The sequence below is a fragment of the Equus caballus genome, chromosome 6 (genome assembly GCF_041296265.1).
Source record: "Equus caballus isolate H_3958 breed thoroughbred chromosome 6, TB-T2T, whole genome shotgun sequence".
Taxonomy (NCBI): Eukaryota; Metazoa; Chordata; class Mammalia; order Perissodactyla; family Equidae; genus Equus; species Equus caballus.
The window spans coordinates 49,375,513-49,395,621 of record NC_091689.1 but is presented as its reverse complement, the minus strand read 5'-3'; the positions used below and the strand labels follow the sequence as shown (position 1 = coordinate 49,395,621).

The 20,109-nt window shown below is 34.6% G+C and overlaps 1 protein-coding gene across 2 annotated transcripts in view; it reads left to right on the top strand.

The window, feature by feature from the left end:
* LOC100061827 (ovostatin homolog 2) overlaps positions 1–19,651 on the top strand; it is a 41,224-nt gene extending 21,573 nt beyond the window's left edge. Inside the window, exons 18-36 of one of the 2 annotated variants that reach the window (XR_011439677.1) lie at positions 2,718–2,823; positions 3,258–3,486; positions 3,865–3,994; positions 5,537–5,655; positions 6,627–6,678; positions 7,476–7,559; positions 8,282–8,458; positions 9,207–9,288; positions 9,920–10,076; positions 12,131–12,205; positions 13,043–13,208; positions 14,008–14,219; positions 15,193–15,402; positions 15,840–15,964; positions 17,060–17,150; positions 17,358–17,575; positions 18,189–18,291; positions 19,001–19,076; positions 19,491–19,651. Coding sequence is in view for 1 of the 2 variants with exons in the window: in XM_014740733.3 (XP_014596219.2) it covers positions 2,718–2,823; positions 3,258–3,486; positions 3,865–3,994; positions 5,537–5,655; positions 6,627–6,678; positions 7,476–7,559; positions 8,282–8,458; positions 9,207–9,288; positions 9,920–10,076; positions 12,131–12,205; positions 13,043–13,208; positions 14,008–14,219; positions 15,193–15,402; positions 15,840–15,964; positions 17,060–17,150; positions 17,507–17,575; positions 18,189–18,291; positions 19,001–19,050 (2,237 nt within the window). In the remaining variant the exon portion in view is untranslated. The remainder of the gene's footprint in view (positions 1–2,717; positions 2,824–3,257; positions 3,487–3,864; positions 3,995–5,536; positions 5,656–6,626; positions 6,679–7,475; positions 7,560–8,281; positions 8,459–9,206; positions 9,289–9,919; positions 10,077–12,130; positions 12,206–13,042; positions 13,209–14,007; positions 14,220–15,192; positions 15,403–15,839; positions 15,965–17,059; positions 17,151–17,357; positions 17,576–18,188; positions 18,292–19,000; positions 19,077–19,490) is intronic. The other variant, XM_014740733.3, reaches the window with a different exon arrangement.
* Positions 19,652–20,109: the final 458 nt, after the last annotated feature.

Below are 20,109 nucleotides of genomic sequence, written 5' to 3'. Positions count from 1 at the left end.
CAGAGCCAAAGTCAAAGCTGTACTCCAGATCTGAAAATACTTGAATACTGTTCTTAAATCCCTCTGGCCTAACATTGAGAGTGGTGCAGTAATTGCAGTGGGGCTGATCCTGAATATGAGTATCAGAAACTCGGCTTGAGAAAAATTAAAGGCCTGACAGCTTTACAGGAGAGTAGACTCAGTGAGTATTCAAGAAGCCCTATAAAGTCCAGAAGTTGAAACCACTTTGAAGTCCTAGTCAAGAGGCTGAACTTATCTACTTTTCTGCTACTAGATTAAACCATATTTAGTGAACTTTATCAGAAACATCTAAACTTTTTAGTATCTTTGAATAAAATGTACTGAAACCGAAAGTCACCCATTTTAATCTCTTCTTTCTTCAGTTATTAATTTTTTAATTCACTCAACAAACATTTATTGAGGCCAGGAGCTGAGTTACATATTGTAAATACAGTGGCTTACTCTCTACTTCCTAGAACTTTTAGTCTAACAGGAAAGTGTTATAGTAAAACAGATAATTACAAAAACCTGAAAAGACTGCACAAATGGAAGTAATAGGAATAGAAGAGACCTAAATTTCTCAAGGGCCTGTTATGCCTTCCTGGAAGAAGTAGCGTTTATGCTGAGACCTGAAAGATGAATGACAATACATCACAAAAAGAGTTAGAAGGGCATTCCAAGCAGAGAAGAAAGTACTATGAAATGTAAGGTAAGAAACTGAATGCACTTCAGAATGGCAGAAGGTATGGTTCAAGGACAAGAGTGAAGATGACTAAAGCGAGAGGGATAGACAGACACATCATGAAGACCTTGTCGGGCGTTTAAAGAGTTTGGTACTCATTCTAATGCGATAATACACTATTGGCAAGTTGTAAGCAGACAACCTAATAGGTGTTTTTAAAAGATATTTCTGACGGCTCTGTGGAAAAGGGATTTGGCCTTGGGCTAAGACTTTCTATATGCAATGTTATAAACACTAGTAATTAAGTTGAGAGACACTGGTGCTTGGACAATTATGAAAAGACAGTGGAAATATAGAAATATGGATGGATTTGAGAGTTGCTTTTAAGCTATTTTCATTTGGTTGGTTATGGGAAATGCAGGATTGGGGAGAGGAGTCAAGGACAAATCTTAAACTTTCGATTTGGATAAGTAGATGGGCTTTTGAATTTTCATGGAAATAGGAAATACTTCAGAGGAGCAGGGGGGATATACAGTAGTCCCCCCCATCCAAGTGGATATGTTCCAAGACCCGCAGTGGACGCCTGAAATTGCAGTTAGTACGGAACCCTATATTTAGTGTGTTTTTCCCTATACATCCATACCTACAATAAAGTTTAACCTATAAATTAGGCAGTAGGAGATCAACAGCAGCTAATAATAAAATAGAACAATTATAACAATATGCTCTAATAAAAGTTACCATAGATCTTAGCAACCTCAGCATACGATTTTTTTCTTTCTTTATTAAGTTGAGAACTTTCACCTTTTCACTTAAAAGAGCACTTTATGACTTCTCTTTGGCATATCTGAGCTGCCAGCATCACTATTCTTGTGCTTTGGGATCATTATTCAGTAAAATAAGGGTTACTTGAACACAAGCACTCTGATACCCTGACAATCAATCTCATAACCAAGAAGGCTACTAAGTGACTAATGGGTGGGTAGACCTTTACAGCAGGGGTGCACTGGACAAAGGGGTGATTCAAACCTTGGGTGGGATGGAGAGGGACAGCATGAGATTTCATTACACTACTCAGAATGGCACACAATTTAAAACCTATGAATTGTTTATTTCTGGAATTTTCCATTTACTATTTTTGGGTAGTAGTTGATCATAGATAACTGAAATTGTGGAAAATGAAACTGCAGGTAAGGGGGGACTATTGTAATGAGTTTCCTTTCAGAAAAGTTTCACCTGAAATGCACATAAAGCATTCAAAAATGAATATGCACGAAGGTGTTGCATGCACAAGTCTAAAGCTCAAAAGAGAGGTCCAGATGGAAGACATAGATTAGGAGACATCACCATAGATATTGTCATGAAGCCATGTGTGAGGATGTCGATGCAGAGACAATGCATAGTAAGAAAAAGAAGACCTAGAGCAGAACTCTTAGGAACAAGTCAACAATGAGGAGATTACATCCTCAAACGAGAATGACAGAATGAGACCGACAAAAAAAGATTAGAAGAAAACTAGAAGGATGTGGCGTTATGGAGGTTAACAATAGTGACTGTTTTGAGGACGCAGTGTTTAAGAATGCCCAATATAGCCTAGAGGCCAGCAAGTGAAAGAAAGTGTTCTTTAGAATTAGCAATATTAATGTCATTGGAAACTTCAGCAAAAGTAATGTTAGCATAGTAGAATCGGCAGACAGCAGATTGCTTTGTGGCAGACACCTGAATGTCTGATGAGAAACTTGACTCAGTGAATAGACATCACTTTCTCTAAATTTGGCTGTAGAGGAACAATGTAGGCTGATTGTTTGTTATTTTTGTTTCTTTGTTGTTGTTGTTTTTAACATTGGGAAAGATGTGAGCATCAAAATGCTGATGCCTAGGTTGAGATATCCATTTACTGGCAATGAGGCCCAGGAGCAAATCCCTATATTGTTTTACACTGAGCACGTGTGGTTGAAGACATAGCTTAAAGGTGTGTGTCATTGAAACGCATATTTTTATTCTCCCTAAATAAAACATTTCCCTTTTCTTTTAGTTGATGGAGTCACGGAGAAGAATGTTAACTATGTAGAACGGGCTATGATGGAAACAGTAAGAACATACTTTCCAGAGACATGGATATGGGACCTCGTCAGTGTTGAGTGAGGTTTAATGGTTTTCTCTCCTATGTGACTTTATTTCTATTTTCCTCTTGTTTTTATTTCTTAAACTTTATTTCTGGATATATAAAGCAGTACCATATTTGTAAAATGTACAATACTATTTATATGTATGTACTGAGCACATAATTTATTTTATTTTTTTCTCTAGCATTGTTTCATAGCTATTAACTTCATGCAGATAGATGTAAGCTTCCTCAATTTTTTTGAAAATAATGTGGTGTTTAAAGAAACATGACTTTTTAAGGTTAAATTTTATAGAAATCCACCTCTCAAGATTTTTATCTAATTCCCTGTCCAAACACTATAACTCATTTTTAACTTTCAGTTAATGGGTTTTTTTTGCTTCCTCTTGACTAAATTTAGGTTCCTGATTTAGACAAAGAATGCATTTTGCCAATAATATCTCCCTGTAGTTCCTCAGGTTCAGCAAATCTTTCATTCCTCATCCCTGATACTATAACCCAATGGGAGGCAAATGGCTTCTGTGTGAATGGTGATGCTGGATTTGGCATTTCATCAACAACTACTCTGGAAGTCTCCCAATCTTTCTTTGTTGAAATGACCTTGCCCTTTTCAGTTGTTCGAAATGAACGATCTGATTTGATTGTCAATATCTTCAGCTACCTGAATACATGTGTAGAGGTAGGTTGTTCCCTTTGATCTGGAGACAAAATCTAACAAGGTCAAAAGATTCTTTAATATTTTCCCTTAATATTGCCATATTCTTTTTATTCTCAAATGCAAAATGGTACTATAATGTGGTAAGATTTGTTTCCATACTCTTTAAAAACAATTGCTTTAATTCACGGCAATGATTCAAATACTCTTTTGAGAATGTCATTTCGTAATGATGTGTGTTCTACCATATTTATCTTCTTGTGAGAGGAGTCAGTTGGTGTCTTTTATTTTCTCTAACTTAGAACAAAATAAATAAAACAAAATTTTCTCAAGATGAGAGGAGGAATAGTAACAGCAAAGTATTGAGTGCCACGCTCATTGCCATAACTTATTTTTTTTTAGATATCTGTTCAACTGGAACCATCTCCAGTTTTTGAGGCAAATATCAGCACCCCTAAGAACAATGGCAGTGAAGTTATCCAAGCTGGAGAGAGGAAAACATATGTCTGGACTCTTACACCTAAGAAACTGGGTAAGGCAGCTATGCGTCTATGCCAATCTCGTCTGGAAAACCAGCCTATTTTTACTGACTCTGTTTATTTTCCTTAAATTCTCTATAAAAACATAATTTTCCCTTTCACCTTTTTAATTCTCTTTTTTATGAATTCTCAATTAAAAATTCTGTCTTTGTAATCTAATTTCTGGTTGCTAATGCTTGCGTAGAGCAAAATCACCCTTCATTTGTTTAGAAGCATAATGTGATTGAAATACAATATAAATGCTAATTTACATAACCTATCAAATCCGTACATCCTATCCCAAATGAGAGCCCTATTTTCTTTAATGCTGCCTAATTCCTTCACTTCTCACTTGCTGCTTCGCCTATCATCAAGAACCTGTGTCAACTATACAAAAATTGCTTCTCAATTAGAATGATTGCCAGGATTTGCAAATTTACTAAATACATTATGAGACACCGAAAACTTGGGTGGAGATCAACACTGAGAAAACTATTGTCTCAGTGCATATATTATCTGCAGTATAGAAAAATAAATTTTAAAGTTTCTTGTTAAAAATATAAGGGAAAGGAAAAGCTAAAAAGAGTCTAGTAAACAGAATGCTAGATGTGGTAGATGCACGACACTCATTATCACTAAATTTAAAAATTGTCCTTAAAATTTCCTTTATTTCATGTCTCATATCCAGTATTATTTTAGCAGCAAATAGTACGTTTATGAGATCATTTTACTTCACCTGTGACATCGGTCTGCCTTAGACTAGTTTTCCTATTAGATTTTAAATCTCTCATTTTTTCTAACTACACAAGGTCTTCAAAAATCTTACCCTGTCAACTGAGATAGAACACTGTACTAATTTGTATGGTTTTATGGCATTAAGTGGTGGACAAAGTTCTATGAGTGGATTATCAAAGGCTTTCTAAAACAAAACACAGCAACAAACAAAAAGCAGAACAGTATATTGATTATGCATGTTGGTTTATAGGCATACAGGAAATATTAAACCAAAAGAATTATCTTTTTCAATACTCTAATTTTACAAGTAAGGAAACTGGCAATAAGTTGTAACTATGTGACCTCTGATGTCACAGGGAATTAAAAACAACGGATTCATTTCTATCACTTGATTTAAATCTTGTGCCCTTTCTACTATGTCATATTTTACTATTTTTGTTTGTTTGATATTGGGGAAAGTTAGGAGCCCTGGTTATCTGATGTTATATCTTCATGTTGTCATATGAAATCTTTATAAACAATTGCTATCAAGGAATTGGCTCCGTTGGCTTGACAGAATATTATTTTTCCTCAAAATTTCTTCAGTTCTAATTAAGTAAATGAATCACTTATTTAATATAAGGAATCTTAAAACAGGTAAAGGAGAACATACCAAATTATCTCCAGGCAGGAGAAAGAGCAAGTTATTTTGGTCTGGGCATAAATATGATAACAGGATTTAGTTCATCCAATTCAAGATATGGTTCACAGACTCTTACCATTTCCCATTACAGAAGGGGCCAATGGTCAATTTAACTTATACTTGGGAATTTTTTTTACAGGGAAAGTCAACATCACTGTAGTTGCTGAGTCCAAACAAAGTAGTGCTTGCCCAGATGAAGCGTCTGCACAGCAAAATCCGAACTGGAAAGATACTGTGATCAAAAGTTTATTGGTAGAGGTATGTACATGCAAAATTATAGAGCTCTTCCAGATAAGAAATAGACAGTGGCTAATAAGTTAAATATTAAAATACATTCTCCTTGAAGAGACAGTTAATTGACCATAGTTACTTTTGACATATGTCTTTTTTTTTTTTTTTTTGAGGAAGATTAGCCCTGAGCTAACATCCGCCACAAATCCTCCTCTTTATGCTGAAGAGGATTGGCCCTGACTTAACATCTTTGCCCATCTTCCTCTACTTTATATGTGTGACGCCTGCCACAGCGTGACTTGATAAGTGGTGTGTGGGTCCATACCTGGATCTGAACTGTTGAACCCCGGGCCACCAAAGCAGAGAGCACAAAATTAATTGCTACGCTACTGGTCGGCCCCCAAGATGTCATTTTTAATGAATTAAAATAGCAATAAAACTCATCCTTTCTTTAACTAGTACTTGACCCAGGATAGAACAACTTGACACTTGAAACAGGCTTGATGAGTTTTTGTTTGCTACTGACTTGTAATGTTTCCTGTACACCTATTCCTGTTCCCTTACCTTTTTCTGACTGAGTCTCAAACCCAAGAGACAAATCTACTTGTCCTACATGCCTGTATAGTTCCCATCACTATCAAAAAGAATCAATGCTTATCAGTGGAGCATTCTCACCTCACCTCTTGGCATGTTTCTACTCTGCAAAATGCTTTGTTTATCTACTAGAGATGTTAGACAGGATCCGAGGAGTTGAGAGTGTCGCTTGATGACATTAAAGTTATCTCTGTCCGAACTAAGGGAACATAGGGCCTAAAATGAGTATTAGTAACGTACAGTGACTTCCAAATGTAAAAAGAAGTGGACAATAAATGGATCTTGTCCCAGGGACAAACATGTGCCAGCCATGTCTATGTGAGCTGACGCTGGATTACTTTTCCTTCATGGAAAGATGACCCAGACTCATTATTTTGTGCTTGTTTTTGTTTACTTTTTGACAGCCTGAAGGTATTGAAAAAGAAATGACTCAAAGTTTCCTTATCTGTACAAAAGGTAAGAAGATCTTTTAGGTGGTCAAATTAGTCATAAAGTAAGTTTATCCAAAGGATCAATTTATTCTATCTCCTTCTACACTAGTCCACTTGCCATACTGAGTGCCTCAGTGGTTTCATTCTAAACACCTAATGAAGGATTTTATTTCCTGCCCTATGTTCATTGTATAATTTTAGCAAACAAAAAGTATATTTATGAGATTTTCTTTTAGTTTACCTAAGACACCGATATGCCTCAGCCTATTTTTCTCATCTTGTATATTTTGGGCTCCTCTTGTCATATGATTGTGGCACAATATTGGACAGTGGGAAATATTATGCCCAAATAGCACACAATGTAATCCTTGCTTTTGTACACTTGGGATGAGAGAGCCCGTAGATAAATCACGGCCCCTCAATCACCTGCTTTATGGTCATTATGAGCATTGTTTTATCTGGTTGATGATAATTTGATTTTAATGTCTAATAGCAGTCTTCGAGATTTACTTTTTGTGTGTGCTGTTTTATATGTCAGTTAGTAGTTTCTTACATTTTTTTTCATACGTAAATAGTTTAGGCACTAAACTAATGGAGAATTGGAGCCATTCTCTAACACACAGATATATATACCATTTTCTGAATGTATTGTTATTCTGAACTGGATCAAAACTTCAATTGTGTCTCTGCTAACAAGCGACGTGTAAAGTAAAAATAAATAATGCAATATATTTCTTAATACGTTTGTCTCACAAATCTCGCTGCTATTGTTTATAAAAGGAAACCATTACATTATTTATTTTATTGTTTTTTTCTTTCCAGGTGCCAAAGCCTCCAAGCAGGTAGTTTTGGATTTGCCAGACAATGTGGTAGAAGAATCAGCAAGGGCCTTTTTCACTGTTGTGGGTAGGTTGGTCAAACTTGTGTTTCACACTGTCTTGAAAGTCTTGATTGAAGTAATCTCAAAAAAAATCCTTAAAATAACGGGATGGAGAGACTTTCTTAAGCTATCAATTGGAGGGAATTGTTGAGGATTTTCTATGCTTATTTCCGTATGGGATCTGAGAGGATTAAAGTGTCATTTTCAAAGCTATGACCCTAGGAAACATTTGTTCTGGTAGATGATAACTGGTGTTTAGAAAACAAAGGGGTTTATTGTAGCCCATTGATCTGAAATATTAAATTCCTCTTTGGAGAATCAGAATAAACTTTGCTTGTTAGAGATGCTGGAAATTTACTCAGTAATAGGAGAAATTTGTTTTACAATAAACTTATTTGTCTATCATTAAAATTAACGCTTTGGGGGAGAGGATGGATTACAGCTTATGGTTCATCGGGTCAGTTTCTCTAAAAGCAAACAGGCAAGCAAACAGACACACTTTCCTAACTTTCCCCTCCTTCTGGTCATGAGATTTTCAGAAATATTTTTCATACCAGAAACTCCTTTAACTTCACCCATTATCCATATCTCATCTTCAGAATTACTTCATGAGAATTTTTCCTTGTTTCCACCTTTTAAATTCGATTTAAAATATTTCCTACTTCCACTATGCCTCTTTTATCTATGGTTATTAATGTTGAGCTGCCAACTATAAGCCATAGTAACTTTCTGTTTTTTCCATTTTTAGGGGATATTCTAGGGCTTACAATGCAGAATCTAGAGAATCTTCTCCAAATGCCCTATGGATGTGGAGAGCAGAACATTGCCCTGGTGGCATCTGATACCTATGTCCTTGACTATCTGAAAGCTACTAAACAATTGACAGAGGAAGTTAAATCTAAGGCTTTCTTTTTCTTATCTAAAGGTGAGAAGATTCAAATACTTTCTGCCTATAATAGGTGAAATCTGTTGTCACTAATACCAAGATGTCATAAAGCTGTTATTATCAGGTAGTCTCATGGGGAAAAAGTGGATCTGAACTGAGGTACTCTAGGTCCTAGCTATGTTTTTGGTTTTTCGTTTTTTGCCCTTCAGTATCCGTGTGGTCATTCAAGTTTCACAATTCAGAACTGTAACGTTTCAAATTATGAGCTCGGTTTTTCTTTTAATGCCTAATATTTTGCCAAGCTACCTTGTTTGTTGTTGTTATAGCTATAAATTTTGTTTATCAACTTCTGTATTTTTTTGCTCAATTGCGTTCCATCTCAATGAAGTGATTGGATTTATATGTAAAAAGGGGTGTATAATCCTTGTAAAATATGATATTAAAGAAAAGTCTGAGGGTATAATTTCTTTGGGTTTTATTTTCAGAAAGATAACACTGAAGTAAAATAACCTTAAAGAAAAGGTATTAAACAATTAGTAAGTGCCAGTTATTGAACTAGGCATAGTCATATGCTGTATCTTATTTGTCTTTAAAAACCCATAAGGTAGGAGGGTTATTTTTGGTTTTTCACTATGGATAGAGAACCTGAGTTTCAGAAATTAAAATTTAAATGATAATCCTCATAATTTGTGTCTAACAGAAAAACTCAGGGCTTGCCACTATACCATTCTTTTTCTTCTAACTTTCTTAGATTAAAAAAATAATTTCCTACAATGTTGTGTTTTAGGTTATCAAAAGCAGTTGTCTTTCAAAAACTCTGATGGTTCATATAGTGTGTTTTGGCAGAGGAATCAGAAAGGAAGCTTATGGTGAGAGATGAAAATTTTATTTTAAATAATATAGCAATGATTTGAGGAGGTCTTGGGAAGGAGTGAGGGGAGTTGAGTTTGGTGGAAGGTTGGAAGCAAAGTGGATTTCAAAGCGAATTTACAGAGGCGAATGAGATAAAACTAAAATATTTGATTATTCCGATTCTAATGCAACAATATACCTAGAGTCTTATGGTAATTTGCTTAGGAGTCTTATTGTTTAATGACACCCTCCTGTACGTCCACAAATTGTTAACTCCATGGAAAATGGCACATCTTGGTCTACACTTCTCAAGGTCCCACATAGATTCAGGAGAGTAAATCTAGAAGGCCCCAAAGTATCTAATTAGACTTATTCTGTCTCCACATATGGATAATTGATAAACTATATAGCAAAAACTTTGTGTATAAACATGCTGAAAATTACATACAGTTATTTTCACATACTGCTATTTAAAACATTTACTGACCCAAAGGGAAGAGCCACTATCAATAAAGACTCATTGCAGTCAACATTAGTCAAATTAGATGCAGCTGTTATCCAAAGGGAACAATGGTGATGAACCTGTTGAGTAGATGACATCATTTCTTTCTTATCTGACTTTTGTCTAACTGGTGATTTGCATTACAGGCTCAGTGCCCTTACTTTTAAGACATTAGAGAGAATGAAGAAATATGTTTTCATTGATGAACAAGTTCAAAAACAGACTTTGATCTGGCTTTCAAGCCAACAGAGAAGTAATGGGTGCTTTAAAAGTGATGGCAAACTTTTCAACAATGCCTGGGAGGTGAGAGACTAACAGAACTAGGCTTTCCTTGCCTCTTCTCATTGCCTACCTTCCCTATCTCTGGCTTATCTGGTACATGAATATTTTTCATGTGAATATTACCTCTTCTGAGTCTGCTGTAATGATAGGCCTGTGGTGTAGTGGTCAACAGGTAATTCCTGCTGTATGCATGTTAACCACAGCCTACATATAACTCCTCATGAATCTATTGTTTGCCTTGCTCTCTTTAGTCCTTCCATAGAACCAGCATCCTTCAGTAGATAAACTAGAAACAGGAGAGAGAGGAGAGAAAGGGAATCTAGAGAGGAAGAATTAAGAAATTTGGATCCAGACAATATTTTAAGGGAGGGTGGGCTTGATTAAGTAATTGATTGCTATTTATGGATGGCCAGAAATTTCAGGGAGAGTATCTAGTAATTTATGTCATTTCAATGAAGCATTCTTCCAATACCCTTTCAAGTCAAGGCATGAAGGCAAGCTGGCCCTGGGTCAAAATACAATGAAATGAAATATGTTCTTGATAGTACTCACTCCTTCCCTTTTCCTGTCCATATATAGGTAAATCACCTAGCATTCACCCTTCCTTTTAATTTCCTTTCTTTGCTGATAGATGTTCACCCCCAAACCACCCTCTGTATCTTTTATTTCCCTCATCTTTGTGCTTCCCACTGGAAACACAATCCCAGATCGTGATATTTTAGCATGACTTGATAGCCCCTGAAATATTCTGGGCCGTTCCTCTGTATCGTTCTTAATCACTGCTCCTATTCTTGGATTTTGGAATATAAAGCTAGTCTATTTCAAAATATATATGAATAGCTGTACGGTATTTAATTTTCATGTAAATTGTTTTCAAATTGCTTTACTATTATGTAGCATGGATAAAATATCTTTAAATTATTCCAAAACTATTCTTCACAATGAGAGGACTGTAACGGAGAAGTGCTCTTGTTCCTATACAGAAAAAAGAGAATTTTTTATGTCCTCTTCTAAAACATCTTCTCCACATCTTTATTCTTATTGGAATCATTACTGATCACTGCTTTGGTTTGTCTGATCTTATCTAATCTTTTTCCTGTAATTAAACGTGTGTATGTGTGTGTGTGCGTTTTGAATTGATCTTATCTAATCTTTTTCCTGTAATTAAACGTGTGTATGTGTGTGTGTGCGTTTTGAATTGAGAGGGAGTAAGAAGCAAGGGAAAAACCAAAAACTTATACTGCAGAGGAATGATAATACAACTTGTTATAATTTAAATGTGCTCTGGATCCCCACATCTTATTTTAGTGTCCACCATCTACAGTTATTTGCACCTTAAAAACTGAGCTCCTTGGAAACACTCATTTTTCTGAAGAAGAGAGAGATTATCTTTTGCTTAAATAGATAAAATGAAAGGTTTATATTAGATCACTGGATCTCAGACCCACTATGTGCATCAGTATCACTAGAGCAGCCATTAAAATTAATTTCCTTCTATCTTATTCTTGACTATTTAAATCAGAATCTCTTATGTGAATACTAGTTTATTTAATGCTTAAGTTCCCCATGGAATTTTTAAACACAGCTTGCAAACCACAAAATTTATAAATGCTTTTCTAGTTTTACACTGTAAGAATCTATGAGACCCGACTATTGTTACTTCTTAGGATACTTTTCCAGGGATGTTCAAGAAGCTTCACAGAAACTTTCTATTCTACTCCATCAAAAATTCTTTGCTTGCTTTTCAAATTATTACTAAATAGAGTAAAATAGGGTCATATGAATTGCTTAGAATTCATGCTTAATGCCAGGCCACATAAATATGATTATATATGTCGTTAAGTATACTTGAGATTAGTTGTACATTTTATTTCATTACTACATTGGATCTTGATGGATTCTTGCTCAGATAGCATGGTTATTAACCACTTAACTTAAAAATTACACGTTTTTAGATGTTTTATGAATAATGACATTTGTTCCAGTGTTTCTTTCATATCTAGTTTCACTTCAGAAGCATAGCTATTCTTCTGTGCTCTACTACCCTAAATGACTCATTGTTCCTTTGTGTTTAGGGTGGAGATGAAGAGGACATTTTACTCACCGCATACATTGTTGGAGCATTCCTTGAAGCTGGGCTCAATTTCACTGTATGGATTCTCATCAGCTTTTAGTTTCAGTCAACTGAATGCACATTAAATGGACTATGGATTCAGAGTGATTTGAAATTCTTAGACTGAATGAAGCATCAAGAGAATATTTCATTCATGACCACTCTTTAAATCTAGGCTACTCAAACTTTTTTGATTCATAGAAACCTTTGATGAACACTATTGAGTTTTTCCATAGGGAGAATATACATACATACACATACACAAGTTTTTCATACCATTTCAAGTATTTACATATCTCCTGAAGTTCAGCCATGAATTTCAGATTGAGATCTAAGTATAATTATAATGTAGTATTTTGTTTGTCTAACCAAGTCAGTGTGTAAACATTTTCAACTTGTGTGATTCATTTCAGCTACCTCCCAATCCAGTGTTCAGATTAACTGATTGCAAAATCTATTCCTGAACTAAGATACTAGGAATTTTCAGAGTCATTAATATATCTCAAAAATCTGCTTTAGAAATATAGGTCTCTATTTTAGGCATCAGAGTAAAATCGTAGACCTAAAAATAAATTTGTATGCTTTGCCACATGGAAGAAATTTATATTAGTAGCTAAAAATATGACTGATCAGATATAGAGACTGCCATTTTCATACTACTTAAATTTTATTTCTCAAATACTAAACATTCATTAGAAATTAATTTTGACAATATTTATAAAGTATGATGCATATGTATGTATATGAACAGGTTTGCATGTAAAATGTACTTCAAGGATATATGCATTGTAAAGAATGATCAGTTTAAATATTCAAAAAGCTTATAAAGTATTCAGATATTATTTTAAAATATATTATTCTTCTTCATAACTAGTTTCCTGCTTTACGAAATGGGCTCTTTTGCCTAGAGGAAGCATTGGAAAATGGTGTCACTAATGGCTATAATCATGCAATTCTAGCTTATGCTTTTGCATTAGCTGGAAAAGAGGAGCAGGTGGAATCCTTACTGCAGATCCTGGATCAATCTTCTACAAAAATAAGTAAGTATTATTATTCCCTTTTGCTAATGGAGATGACCTTGAGAATAAAGTGATGAAACTTCCTTAGCAATCATGTAGGAACCCCATCTTCACTAGCATATTTCTGTTTCTATTAAGGAACTTCTGAGTGGCTCTTTATCTCTAAAGAGCACTGTATATTTTCTATTTCCCTTTTTTCCCTGCTAGTTTCTTCTCAAACAAGTGAAGTAAAGGAAATCAAGCAAGTTGGGCATGCCATAGATTATAAAAACTATGTGTGAAACTTAATCACATACCACTTTTGACCTTAGGAAGTTGTTATTTGAAGTGGTTTTAATTTGCTAGGGCTGCCATAACAAAATACCATGGACTGGGTGGTTTAAACAATAGAGATTTATTTTTCTATGGTTCTGGAGGCTAGAATTCCAAGATCAAGGTATTGGCTGGGGTGGTTTCTTCTGAGGCCCCTCTCCTTGATTTTCAGATGGCCATCTTTCCCCTCTGTCTTCACATAGGTTTTTCCTTTGTGCGTGCATCCTTAGTGTCCCTTTCATGTGTCCAAATTTGCTCTTCTTATAAGGACACCAGTTGTATTGGATTAAAGTCCACCCTAATGACGTCATCTTAACTTATCACCTTTTTAAAGGTCCATCTCCAAATGTAGTCACATTCTGAGGTTCTGGGGAGTAGGGCTTGAATATATGAATTTTAAGGGACACAATTCAGCCCATAACAGAGGTCAAGAGTGGAATTTGCATTATTATTATGGCCACTCACCTCTCTTTGTAGAAATTGTGTGAAAATTCTTCCTTTTTCTCAGATGATGTGATATATTGGGAAAGAGCAAAGAAACCCAAGACAGAAGCATCCCCATCCTTTATTCCCCGAGCACCTTCTGCTGAGACTGAGAAGACTTGCTATGTGCTGTTGGCTGTCATTTCCCGGAAAACTCCTGACCTCACCTATGCTAGCAAGATTGTGCAGTGGCTTGCCCAACAGATGAATTCCCATGGAGGCTTCTCTTCCACCCAGGTGATTGGTGTGGGTCTGACATTAATAACAATATGTTTAATGCAAAAGATGCCATTCTACAATGATCTAGATAACAGAGATAATCATAGAAAATACCTTCTGAGGTGAAGACTATTTGTCATTATAAATCTTATTTTATTTAGTCAACAATTATTTATTGGGCAGTTGGCACTCTACTAGAAATTCTCTATACACAAATGAATAAAATAAGGTCCCTTTTCAAGGAATTTATGCCTGATTTATATCTCCATTTACACAGTAACAATAAAATGTAAGTCTAGAAGAGATTGTTGTCATAAGCCCCAGTGTCTTGACGGTAAGTTAGATATCTGATGATGGCATGGTCAAACTATGTATCGACCAAGAAGAAATATTTCTGTCTATTTTTGTGGTCTACACACTGGGAAAAGCAAATGAAATGAATGAATAACACAAGAAATGGATATGAAAAACAATGATTCATGTCTTTTCTTAACAGGAAAAAAACTTTAAATGCAAAGATATGCAGTTTTATTCCCACAAGGAAAATAGTCACTTCCCTCTTTACTTTCCTTTTTTTTGTCTTAGTCTCTGAGTAAAACCATATGTCAGTGAATCTCCCAACATCCTTTCCTGATTCTGACTTCCCTTCTTTGAAGATAGTTGGGCATAAGCATTACCCAAGGCAGTGGACTTATACAACAGCTTAATTTTTTAGAAAATATTTGGCATTATTTTCAACAACAGAGATTGTACTTTATAAAATTCTTTAGAAAACTAAAATCCAATGAAGATTTGTTGGAGAAAATTAATTTAAATGGCAACAACTAGCACAAACAAATATATTTTCCTATTGTTTAGGATATTGCTTCTTGGTATTCTATTGATCTGTCTTAGGAATATTTCTATGGATTGATTTAAAGTTCATGGTCAAATGATGATAGATGCTGCATCATAACTGAACTTGGATTGTTGCTTGTGCTGTTCTGTGCAGGACACTGCTGTCTGTCTTCTTGCCATAACCCGCTACGTGGTGCTAACCTTTTCTAAGGATCAAAACACTGTCACCATTAGCAGTGAAGAATCCAATGAGATTTTCCAGGTTAACGGTGACAACCGCTTACTGGTCCAACATTCAGAACTAACAAAAGCACGTGGACAATACACAGTAGATGTGGAAGGACGGGGTTGTACATTTATCCAGGTAATAGAAATCTACCTGAGACGGAGACGAATGATTGCCAGTAAAAGAGTCAGACTGTTCAGTTATAGATGAAGTGGTATTTTACCATTTTGCATATTCCCAATATCATGTCTACTCTTTCATTGATATTTTCCAATTGATAGCTGAAAATGAAAGTTATTTTATGAAGAGATACTTACCTTTAAGTTTAACTGGGTAACTGAGAAGTTTCTTACGGAATTTCACCGTCAGAAAGCATTCTGATATTTTCATTGAATTACATTGTTAAAGATTCTTGCGTATTCTGAAAACTAAACAATTACATTTAACCTTATTCTTTGATGGTAAAGACGTAAAATAAAGTGCATTAATAATGAAAATAGAGAAACAAGAAGTCCTTCAGTTTTGACTACAGGATAAATGAATAGATTTTTTTTATAATTTGCTATACTTTCTAGGCTACCCTAAGGTATAATGTGCTACTACCTAAAGAGGCATCTGGATTTTTCCTTTCCTTGGAAATGGTAAAGAAAAACTCTTCAGATATGTTCCAGAGTAATTTTGACCTGACGGTAACCCTCAGGTAAGTGTCCCATCTTGATATCAAATCCCAGGTTAGAGAGAAGGTAAGATATCAAAAAAGAATTATTTTAAACATTAGCAAAGTAACAAAATATTAAGGATGGTAACCATGATGAGTTCATATGTTGTGGTGATATTTCTGTAGTATAGTCATAGTTCTCTGTGTCCACACCACAATTAGTACATTTTAAACTAAATCACAGCTAGAATTGTGCAAGTATAATTTGTACTGTATGCACGTGTAATCGGAAGGCTTCTGCCACACTGATATTCCAGCAATGCTTTCATTTTTTTTCATGGAAAAACTGTCAGTTTTGGACAATGCAATTGCTATTTTTCCTCCTAAAGATAAAGACAGGTAGGTCTATAGGAGAAAAACCTACAAATGTTTATTTTATAACTGTAAAGACCAAATTTTAGATTTTTGCTTTTCAGAGTAGAAAAACAAAATAATTCTCTTGAATTAAAATATAATTTATAGATGTCAAAGAGTATTTTAGCCTTGGTTGATATGTGGAGAAACGCTGAACACAATTAACTTAGGGATTTTTCTTAGGATTTCCAAAGGAAAATCTCTTGAACACTAGAGCTAAGATAAGAACTAAATACATTGTGTAACTCTTAACTTCATGTCCCAGCAATCCTATACAGAGTCAGGGACATAACCTAGAAGATCTCTTGGGGACATATCTACTCTATGATTCTGCCAACATCTTGCGTTCTAAACAAAGATCTCCTTTAAGAGTTGTGCACATCTGAGGCTGACATATGTATATGTAATATAAATTTATAAGCTTCATTTATAAGTTCTGACTTTGAGGGCACAGGTAATCTTAAAATCAAGGTTTAGGGAGATTCTAGGTCCAGATAATTTATTCTTTACTCCAACTTATGTTGCTTTGTATTATCTCATACATTATCACTCTAGTTATCCCTATTCTTAGATGTCTTAGAATTAACTTTCTTCAGGTGTTTCCTCTTCAGCTTTTTCCTTTCCTCTGGACTCATAGCCAGCTATACACCCTCCACACTTGCCATAAGATAAGTCATTTTTCTAAACTGATGTCTAAACTAGTGTTTTGTTTTTAAATTTCAGATATACTGGAATTCGCAATAACTCAAATATGGTCCTTGTTGATGTAAAAATGCTCTCAGGATTTACTCCAGTCATGGCATCCATTGAGGAGGTAAATAAGAGAAGCCTAATCTTTCAGCACAGAAAGCGCAATAGGATATAGAGGAAATAATTTGTTAGCAAAATCAAGCCATAGAATCCTTTAATTTATTCACAGTTCACATCTTTATTTGTTGTAACACTGGAGGGATGGTGTTCTTAATTTATAGCAATTATTAGTCATTATTTCCCATAGTTCATAATCTATTTCTTTGTTTAGTTTCTACTTGTGTTTATGAAAACATAATGGTACAAGGGAACATTCTATGAAAGAGATTACTGACCATTGGTTCAATAAAATGCATGAAGCATTCAATACTGGAATTCTTTAATATCTGTCCCCCATCCTTCCTGCCAATTTATTCCAAGCTTGAAAACAATGGCCAAGTGATGAAGACAGAAGTCAAGAATGACCATGTTCTGTTCTACTTGGAAAATGTAAGTTGAGAAATTATTTTCTTCCATGACTTTCTTTCTCTCTTCTGAGGATAATTGGATGCTTCTATTTCAAATTTAACAGGGTTTGTAAAAAAAATATGGGGCGTTAAAGATGATCAGTGTTCTTCTGTCCCACTGATAATCTATTTTCCCCGTTACATCTGACGTTATTACATATGTGCCTTAGCTACCTTACTAGATGATTCTCAAGTTTAGAAGCATCATTTCTCTGTTGTTTTTTTTTTTCTCACAGCATCTAACATAGTCTGGTCACAGAAGAGATGTATAATTCTTTTATAGTTTGACTTGAACTCCAACGAAGGCTGGCACGAGTTTGAGAGTCATCCTTTCTATGTGTATATGATTACCATTCACATAAATGCCTACATTACTCTAATGCTTTCGATTAGATTCCTTGCACCTTAATATAAACAATGAGACTTAAAATTTTATACAATTTAATGTTACCTAACTCACTATTTTGTCGTTATGTAAGATAGTGATACACTGATTCTATTTAACTGGGTGAAGCGTGAACTTCTGGAGATAATTAGCACAGTGATTTTCTTTTTTCAGACCTGCTATGATATATTTATGATTTGTGTCTTTATAGGTTTTTGGTACAGCAAACAGTTTCACCTTCTCTGTTGAACAAAGCAATCTTGTGTCGAACATTCAGCCAGCCCTAGCTTTAGTCTACGATTATTATGAAAAAGGTAGGCAAGCAACAACCATGCTCTAAAGCTGCTGAACATGCTATTATATCTAAGACTCCCTGAGCTACTAAATTTTCCAAAATTATCTTCAGTCTTCAAAGACTGAACAATGACTTGTTTTATTTTATATATTGATTTTTTTACTCTATGATATATCTTCTGACTGGGCCATTTTCCAGTTATCAGAGTTTTCCAACAATTAGAATCCTTTGTCTATAATGTGAAAGAGCTTCCTTTTAACTTGAAATACAAACCATGCTAAGCTTCAGATTATTTTGTTGTTGTTGTTAATGCCAAGACTTACCATTTCATGCTACCTCTATGGACTTTGATTTGAGATGGGGATTGGGCAATATTCTGAAATGTTATAGGAAAATCTTGATAGATTAGGTTCCAAAACAATTACTAAGACTTAAAGACCATAAAAAATTTCCCTTGAAGGTTAGTGCTATTATTTTCTTGTTGAATGTCATACAAAGTTTGTCAAGAAGTATTTGAATTCTGATTCTGTCATTTACTAATTGAATGTATGTCATCAAGGGCCTTAAACTTTAATAGGTTGTTTCTGGATTTAGAAAATGGAGAAGTGATTGACTCTCTTGCAAAAATATTAGAAAGATTTGACCTCTGCATCTATATTGTCTGACTTAATCTTGCAATAGAAAGTTGGAGATTTTTAATAAGGATGAATTTTTATTTTATTTTCTAGATGAATATGCCTTCGTTTCTTACAATATCAACAGTGTTTCCGTTTCCTAGTGAGACAAAACAAAGCACAGGAAAAGGTAAGGAAATTACACACATTGAAAACATTGAAACCATTGAAAACACAGCTGGTAAGAAAATGAAAACCTAAAGAAGATAAAACAATAGATGAAGCAAAGAGAAGTCTCTGGTACTTCACAAGGTTTGACTAGCTATGTACACTAAATGTCTATTCTGAGAGTCATTAAGATGAAGAATTTACAGCTTATATGTAGCTTTTATAAATGTCTCATTTTAAAAAACTCATCTTTGTTTCGTAAGTTGTTAGGTCATTAAATATCTGTGTACATATATTTATACACATTCATGCATGTTATTTGTTTATGTGTGTAAATGTATGTTTATATGTATACATTTATTATCTATATGTATACATTTATTTATATGTACTTACACACATTTATTTATTGTTTAAACTATATTTTTAATCCCAGGTGGAATGCTGTTTACTTTGAACAAACTCATTCTTCTGTATCAAACCTGGAAGAAAACCATGAATCACTTCACATCCTGAATAGTCTTCAATCTACTGTGACTTCTTATCAGATTTTATTTCTTTATTATCCCATTAAAAATTGTGATTTTTGCATCTGGATCTATGACTTTCTTTTCTTTCAGTATATCATTCATAATTTTCATCCTAGGAAACTCAGGGATTTCTTTAATTGGAACTCTAATCATTTGCTTTGTTGCTTTCAATTCTGAATTCAAGTTTTTAGATAGTATGGTGAACACAATATGAAATCCTCCAACATCCAGAGAAAGAAAAAGAGAAAGGCAGAGTCGGTGGGAGCAAGAGAAAGAGACAAAGTTGAAGAGGACTTTGATATGAGCTCAAGGAAATAAAAGAAACACACAAAACGCAAAACACACAGACTCTTCTCAGTGAAAGGTCATCAAAGAATAAGGGGGAAAAGTAATTAGAAAGTCACAAATGAACTGATGGATTTATTGAGTTCACGTACATGATAGAGAAGGTAACCAAGGATATTTTATGTTTTTAAAAATTGTTTTCTTGTTCTGAGCTTATCAGTTACTACTGAAAAGCAATAC